This window comes from Bactrocera tryoni, chromosome 1, assembly GCF_016617805.1.
Source record: "Bactrocera tryoni isolate S06 chromosome 1, CSIRO_BtryS06_freeze2, whole genome shotgun sequence".
NCBI lineage: Eukaryota > Metazoa > Arthropoda > Insecta > Diptera > Tephritidae > Bactrocera > Bactrocera tryoni.
This window is the reverse complement of record NC_052499.1, coordinates 3943969-3951303: the sequence shown is the minus strand read 5'-3', so window position 1 is coordinate 3951303 and position 7335 is coordinate 3943969. Positions and strand designations below refer to the sequence as shown.

The 7335-nt window shown below is 35.6% G+C and overlaps 2 protein-coding genes across 5 annotated transcripts; one reads left to right on the top strand and one right to left on the bottom strand.

Moving 5' to 3' along the window:
- Positions 1-724: 724 nt before the first annotated feature.
- On the bottom strand, positions 725-5800 carry LOC120775245 (heterogeneous nuclear ribonucleoprotein H3). 4 transcript variants are annotated; one of them, XM_040105337.1, is made up of 8 exons: positions 5678-5800; positions 4804-5257; positions 4608-4739; positions 3880-4024; positions 2689-2834; positions 2463-2615; positions 1933-2402; positions 725-1873 (listed from the first exon to the last, which is right to left on the bottom strand). In XM_040105337.1, exons 2-8 carry the CDS (start codon positions 5237-5239, stop codon positions 1646-1648), a joined length of 1710 nt encoding a protein of 569 aa, XP_039961271.1. In that variant the 5' UTR covers positions 5240-5257; positions 5678-5800; the 3' UTR covers positions 725-1645. The 4 variants fall into 4 exon arrangements, with proteins under 4 accessions (XP_039961271.1, XP_039961287.1, XP_039961263.1 ...); XM_040105353.1 differs by having other exon boundaries at positions 2463-2492; XM_040105329.1 differs by having other exon boundaries at positions 1933-2615.
- Positions 5801-6645: 845 nt separating this feature from the next.
- On the top strand, positions 6646-7288 carry LOC120766892 (huntingtin-interacting protein K). The gene is made up of 3 exons (XM_040092642.1): positions 6646-6848; positions 6912-7019; positions 7084-7288. The coding sequence occupies exons 1-3, from the start codon at positions 6699-6701 to the stop codon at positions 7180-7182; spliced, it is 357 nt and encodes a 118-aa protein (XP_039948576.1). The 5' UTR covers positions 6646-6698; the 3' UTR covers positions 7183-7288.
- Positions 7289-7335: the final 47 nt, after the last annotated feature.

Here is a 7335-nt window from a genome sequence, read left to right as displayed (position 1 = left end):
TTAGATATGCATATTTTGAAATTATTTATTATCTAAGCCAAGTACTATGCGGACTACCTGCGTGATAAGCGCATGTACTCGATCGTATAAAGATATCTAAATTTGTTTACCAACAAATATTATCTGTTAACGTCATTATCGAAGCTAAGCGGATTTGTAAGCTAACGTTTCTCTTCTTGGAATAAGTGCGTACGTTTTTCTTTCAAGGAAAGTGGACACATCAGCAACGTCCAATTTTTTTCTTGTGATATTTTCTTTAGTTTCAGTTTAGGTAAACACCTTTTCCATGAGGGTGCCGTTAAACAACCCCAGTGATACAATCTATCCCCGTTCCCTCGACACTCGGGTTTAAGTAACCAGAACGGACGCAAATATTCAACCGATCAAAATCTGACCACTCGGCGGCACTCCTCCAAATTATTTTCCACCGCTAGAATCACAACAATTCTACCATATTCGTCTCTCAAATACCACAACAAAAATGTGAAATTTAGCGGCCAACAGCTCGCATGCGCCTAAAAGTATGCACAGCTGTAGCGCTTTGTGATTCACCATATTTACACACACATACACGGCGCGAGCCAACTATTTGTTATGACCGATTGCTTGCGAAAGGCAATTCAACCAGAGAACATAAATTTTTTTTCATGTTCTCTGAGTGAAGTTTCAGTCGGCAAATTCATCACAAATTACAAACGGATATCCGTTAGAAAAACAAAATTCATACATACGTAAGTACTTTGCCTCCTAAAGAGGTAAAAATTGTTCTTTATTCAGGAAATGAGTTATGCGCATGCGCACAAATCTTCTGCTGTTTACATGACTTCTTTCAATTGTTTCATTAAATCAAAACTGTTATGCAGCATTTTTAGCATATTCTTCTTCCGAAATCTGCGTATATTTTTTACTGACACAACAATATTCAGTAATACTTTAAGTGATAACTTAATTAATGCTGCCACGTTTATAAAAAAAAACGGTATTTTCCTAACACAGTGCTTAAGTAAATGGAATTTATATTACGTTAAAAATTAACAATTTTAGGACGCCAGTATTAGCAAATTAAGTATAGGCTTGAAAAAAAAAGAACGGTAAAGGCCGAGTTTCCAATAGAACACCCGACAAAGTATATAATTTAAGCGAATTAAAATTAATTCAATAAAAATGAGTTAGATGCGCATCATACTCCCTCACGTTGTGTGATGTGCATGTTAATTTTACAGTTAAGTGTATACATAGTATGTAAGTTAAGTTCCAATATATATGTAAACATTATGTTTGCTTCTTTCACAGAATATAAAATAAAACTTAAATGTATTTTTTTATCATTGTAATGTATGGTTAGGTTAGGTAGTTTCCATGTTTTTGAATTGACTTACAGCATAAACAAATTACAAATTAAAGGTTAATGTAGTAGTAACTGTGTTAACGGTTACACGACCACTTGTAGTACCATTGCGGTGATTACGTAGATGAGCGATGAAAAATTGCGTATTTGTTTCGAAAACTAATTTAGTAATTTTCTTTTCCCTCCCCTTGAAACTGGGTTGTGTTGACTTGATTTAAAAAAAAGCACACTTTTACATTTCGTAAAACGTGAAAATGCCTTAGTACCAACTCCCAATCCACATTTGCATTGCTTCCTTTAGATGCGGCGTTGAAAATTGCCTCCGCCACCAGACTTTGCATTGCCAGCTTTGGTTTTGCCATCGAAGAAAAGCTCTATGTAACGTGAACCCATTTGGTCGCGGTGGCGCTTCATAGCTAGTTGAGCATCCTCGTACGTCTCGAAGAAGACATCGGCGGTGCCACTGTGCAAGCCACTTTTATTGAAATTAACACGCACATTGGCTGGGCGTATTGGGTCGAAGAACTGCAAAAATAATTCAATTTAATATTTGAGTTTAATTAAATCGTTGGTGACACACCCACCTTGAAGATAGCATTTTCAAACGACTGATATGGCAGTCCGCGCATATGGATGGTGAAGTACTCATTGTCATTGCGACCACCGCCGATTGGACCGAAATTACCGCCACCGCCGATCATAGCGTTGCCACCGTTAAATCCACCGCCCATATTGCCATTACCGGAGCCACCGGAACTGCCACCACCGCCGTTACTACCGAAATTACCAAAGTTGCTGAAATTGCCAAAGTTACCACCACCGCCGCCGCCGCCGCCGCCACCGCCATTGTTCGATCCGATGCCCATGCCACCATTGCGGTTATTGCCGACTGGGAAGTCATTACCGAAATTGCCGCCATTACTGAAATTTCGGTTATTGCCAAAGTTGCCGAAATCACCGAAATCATTGCCGAAATTGCCGCCGCTGTTGTTGAAACGATTATTGCCACCAAAGCCGCCGTTGCCGTTGCCGAAGTTACCATTGTTGCCGTTGCCTGAGCCAAAATTACCGTTATTGCCAAAACCACCGAAACCGCCGCCATTATTGCCATTACCAAAACCACCAATTCCACCGCCACTGCCACCTCCATTGCCATTCGGTCCAAAGTTATTGCCAAAGTTACCCGAGTTAGTGAAGTTGGGTAAATTATTAAAGCCAAGTGTGTTGTTGGCGCCAACACCGAATGGAGCGCCATTGTTACCCCAATCTGTGGGGCGCCAAAAAAAAAGTGAACACTTAGTGAGTTTAAGGTTGTTTCAGTTTAAAGCACGCATACTTACCATTGCCGCCACGCATGTTGCGTCCGCCGCCGTAATCATTGCCGCGATTACCGCCACGATCCTTCAAGTCATATGGACCACTGCGTCCATTGCCTTTGGCAGCGCGTTTCAGCTCAGCCAGTGAGCTACGGAAGATTTCAATATACCTGCGGGATGGAGAAAAGTTGAGGAAACATTGAAAATGTAAACAGAAATACAGTTATTTGTAGTGACACCCCGTTTTACTGTTATTTTTTAGTTTTCTGTATTTTTCACTATTTTGCTCGAGTTTGTTGCAATTGATGTAAAATTGTACATATTTTAAAGGATTTGAAGCACCTAAAATTGTTTTAAATGTGCAAGTTGTCAACTGAAATTAGAATTCATTATTCATTCATTCATATAAATTATCAGCAGTAGCTGCATTTTAAAGAAGACCATGTTAAATTACTGAGGCGCGTTTGGTTTTTCTTTTTTGAGTGTGTTTATGTGGATATGGACCCAACCAAGACCCCACCCACAACCGTAGCCCAAGCGATTTGAATTTCAAATAAAAGTTTAGTATTGCATCGAAATTACATTTAAAAAATATAGTATCTAAAAATATTATTGTGTTATTATTTTTTGTTATGATTTCGATTACTCCCTCTCGTTTGTGTAATCGATAATCGAGGCGAAATGAGTGACGTTTATTGGAACCTTCCTGCGAGAGTTGAATTAACAAAAGAACTGACAATTGCAGTGCAAATAAATTCGTTAAGTACGAAAAACATATTTTTTTACTAAATGGAGTATATGAAAATATAATTTTGTGGTAAAATAATTAGTAAGTATTCAAAAGGTTATAAAAGCAGAGACCATGTCATAAACATTCAGCTAAAAAATAACTGAGAAAATATTACATTTAATATATATAAATATAAACAACAAGAGAAACAATTTCAGAAATGAAGATAATTTACATTTAATATAGAAAAATAACTTGAAAATATTCACTTCAAAACGTCAAGTTACTTAAACTTTCGAAATTATAAAAACACAACTTTTTCGTGTTGCACTTGGAAGTTTCTCACATCTTCTTATCAAACAATTTGCAGAGCAAAAATATCCTATAAAAAAGGCAAATGTATATTGTACATATTTATTGTATTATTTAATAGAGAAGTATGTTGTTTATTATTTGAGACAATGAAAATTAGAGTGACAACCCACCTGTGCCCAATCTTTTCCCGATTACGTCCCAAGGCTTGTTCAGTGTCATCCTGGCTTTCGAACTGAACAAAAGCTTCCCCAGTTGCACGACCCCTTTTGTCCATAACAAAAAGTATCCCCTCCCGATCCGGTTTGATTTCCAACCCTGCCCATGACGATAACAACCAAATATTAAGAATTCTTTCAATTCAATGCATAAATTTGTTGTATTTTTTTTTTGTTTTTCTATGAGAAACTTTATAAAAATCATCATTATTGCGGCAAGTGTTGAAACGCAGTTTTTTTGCTATTTGGAATGGTGGTAGTGGTTCCAAGTTTGATTGTATATACATACATATATATTTTTGTGGTTTGAAATGGAGATAAACGAATATTGAAATCCGCTTCTGCCTAAACTAAAATAAGTGATCTAACTAGAATATATTTTTTGTTAATGCATTTTGACGAATTTACTTAGCTAATATTAAACAAAACTATGTTGTTGCTAAAAGAAAATTATAAATACATGTAGATTTGCAAAATTGCTTGCACCTACATTTACGTACAAGGACTTATGTTAATGTTGGAGATAATATTTTAAACATCCCAAACAATTGATTTATTAAATGGTGGATACCATATTTATAACAAATAATAAGTATATCATGTATTTCCAAAAAAAAAACAACTATGGAAGTATTCAATATTTAACACTATAACGTAAAAATAACTTAGAAATTTTTACTCACCACTAAAGAATTCTTCGACTTGCTGCTCAGTGACCGCATATGGCAGACCGCGTAATTTAACAACATATGACATGCCATGACTGCCAGTTTTACGCATGGCTTCTTTTGCTTCTTTGGGGTTAGCGGTGAATACTGAGAATTATATAGTATCGTGTAAAACTATAGAAAAACGTATAATTTCATTTTATTAGCTCACCTTCAATGTAACGATGCCCCATTAAGCCTTTGTTTAGTTTTCGCGCTTCTTCAACATCATCTTGACTTTGTACCTCAACATATGCTTCGCCGGTATTTTTGCCATCCCAACGGCTGGTGATAAGATGTATGCCCTTCGAAGCATTAACGACATTTACATTCTTTAGAAAATTTAAGATTTCTTTATGAGTTGCCGACCATGGTAGCCCTCTTAAACGTATGTATTTTGGACCTGAAGAGTTACTGTTATTACCGCCACCGCTACCATCACCACCAATACTGGTCTGATCCTGACTTTGCTCATTGTCATCATCATTTTCATCTTGATCATCATATTCATCACCTTCTTGTTGATCGTTATCATATTCTTGACTGTTGTCATCATCTCCGTAATCTTGAGAGTAATCCTCGTTGTTGGTTTGTGCGTCAGTTGCCATTTTTTTAAGTGAATTTAACTATAAAACAAATATTGTTGATTATTCAATTTTAAATCAGTAATTTTGCTGTATATCAAGAGGTTTTAGTTTAGAATCTTTAGGTAAAAGAAATCGATATTACTCGCCGGTGGTGTTCCACCACCACTACATTCACGCAACACGACGCCAACACTTCAATATTGAAATTTGTACAAATATTAAAAAATTCAAATTGTTATTTTCTTAAAAAAAAAAAGGAAAAATCTATTAAAATATATCATGTTTTTCTTTTTGCAAATTTCACGTATTTATCACAACGGTGTGTTACAAAGCCGCCATCTTGAAACGACAGCTTGTGGAAAAAAAATTCGGCGGAAGAATTGCAAAATTTTTCCATTGCGTTTTCTCGTATTATACGTAATATATAAAAGTCAATTTACTTTAGCGAGTAATACAAACCTTTTATTTACTAGTTTTTGCAAAAATATACTGTATTTGAAGTATATTTAAATTTCGTTTATGATATAAAAAATTCAGCAGTAGCACACTAGAATTCACAAAAACTTTTCCGAAGCGAATGAAGTGAATGAAGCGATGCTTAAAGAGATACCAAAAAAGTCTCCAACTATCAAAAATACCTTGTCAATGCTGCCATTTTTTGCAAAAAAAAAAAATAAGTTGCCACTTGCTAGCCAACAAATAAATATATATGGTAATATTTCGACAATATGTTTTACTTATTTGTGAAATCGAATAAGTAATAGGGGTATTCTCTTGCTCTTGCAAGATTGCAGATTGCAAAAATACTATACCGAAATATACAAGAGCACGAGAGCACCCATTGCAGAATCTAGTGATATATGAATGGCTAATTCGGTCAGTTTGTTGGGAATGACTATTAAGCATGGCTATTGTGAATTGGCGCACCTTCTGAATACATTTTTAAGAAAACTGTAACAAATCTTTAAAATTTAAATAGAAATAATAAAATCCATTTAAAACTTATCTTCCTCAACAATTTAACGACGTAATACGTCTTTATGTAAAATGGCAACTACAACAGGGTTGCAATTATATTTTTGCGTGACATTGCACGCAAATATACATAGGTTTTGGTCTGACATATTTTACAGCCCTTGCAAATATTTTTCTGCGTGTGTTTGTTGTTGTGCCGTTGTAAATCTGCAATTCTTGCGCCGTGCACCGGGTTTTGCAAGAGCAAGAGAATACCCCTAATGTGTTCAAAAATTAAATCTTAAAATAATGTATACCCTCAATATCGAAAAATTTTTGTCTCTCAAGGCATACTTTCAAAATATCGATAAAACATCATCGGGAAGTCTACAAGTTTTTCTTATGCTCACTAAACACCGCGATGACATTTCTACCTTCCTTTTCTGCTGTGATTCCTTTAACAATTTCGCACATTTTACAGTAAAGAAATATATATCAAATTAGTTTAATAAAATTTACATCGATAATGTCTGAAACTGAAATTAATGGCACCGAGGAGGAGGTGCAGGACAAAAAGCAAAAGAAACAAACTCGTCATGACGGTGGTGCAGCCGATTTAGAACGCGTTACAGATTATGCGGAGGAGAAGGAAATTTCGGCAGCGCACATATCCAGTGTGAGTGGACAGCAATAATTTGCTAACAAAATTTGTGATTATATTGACATTTGATAATAATAGGCAGTAGAGCAAATCGGAAACAAACGAAGCAAGGAAGATGAGCGTAAGGTGGCCAAAGAGATGGAGCTGCTAAAAGTGCATGTCAAAAAAGAGGACATTGAACTGATTGTGAGTCGACATGCAAGGCGCAGATGTTCGAATGTTATTATTCTTTAATTTAATTTTCTTATAGATGAATGAAATGTTAATATCACGCTCCCAAGCAGAGAAAGTACTGCGTGAACAAAGCGGTGATGTAGTTGCGGCGTTAGAGGCAATAATCGCTAACTAATATCCTTCCGGCTGATAAAACAAATGAAAACAATTGTCCGTACTATTAATATTTTGTAAAAACTAGATGAAAAAATAAAATGTCATGCTAAGAATATATTTTTTCTAAGCACATTTTCACTTGTGTTGAATAATCCCACCTTTAAATGTCCAT

What these genes read in the sequence shown, in the direction of transcription:
- LOC120775245 (XM_040105329.1), bottom strand. Translation starts at nt 5,239, where the DNA reads ATGGCAACTGACGCACAAACCAACAACGAGGATTACTCTCAAGATTAC. An exon ending in CGGGAAAAGATTGGGCACAG is followed by an intron (nt 2,835 to 3,879) that starts GTGGGTTGTCAC and finishes TCCATCCCGCAG; the next exon opens with GTATATTGAAATCTTCCGTA. An exon ending in CAACATGCGTGGCGGCAATG is followed by an intron (nt 2,616 to 2,688) that starts GTAAGTATGCGT and finishes GGCGCCCCACAG; the next exon opens with ATTGGGGTAACAATGGCGCT.
- LOC120766892 (XM_040092642.1), top strand. Translation starts at nt 6,699, where the DNA reads ATGTCTGAAACTGAAATTAATGGCACCGAGGAGGAGGTGCAGGACAAA. An exon ending in CGGCAGCGCACATATCCAGT is followed by an intron (nt 6,849 to 6,911) that starts GTGAGTGGACAG and finishes TGATAATAATAG; the next exon opens with GCAGTAGAGCAAATCGGAAA. An exon ending in AAGAGGACATTGAACTGATT is followed by an intron (nt 7,020 to 7,083) that starts GTGAGTCGACAT and finishes ATTTTCTTATAG; the next exon opens with ATGAATGAAATGTTAATATC.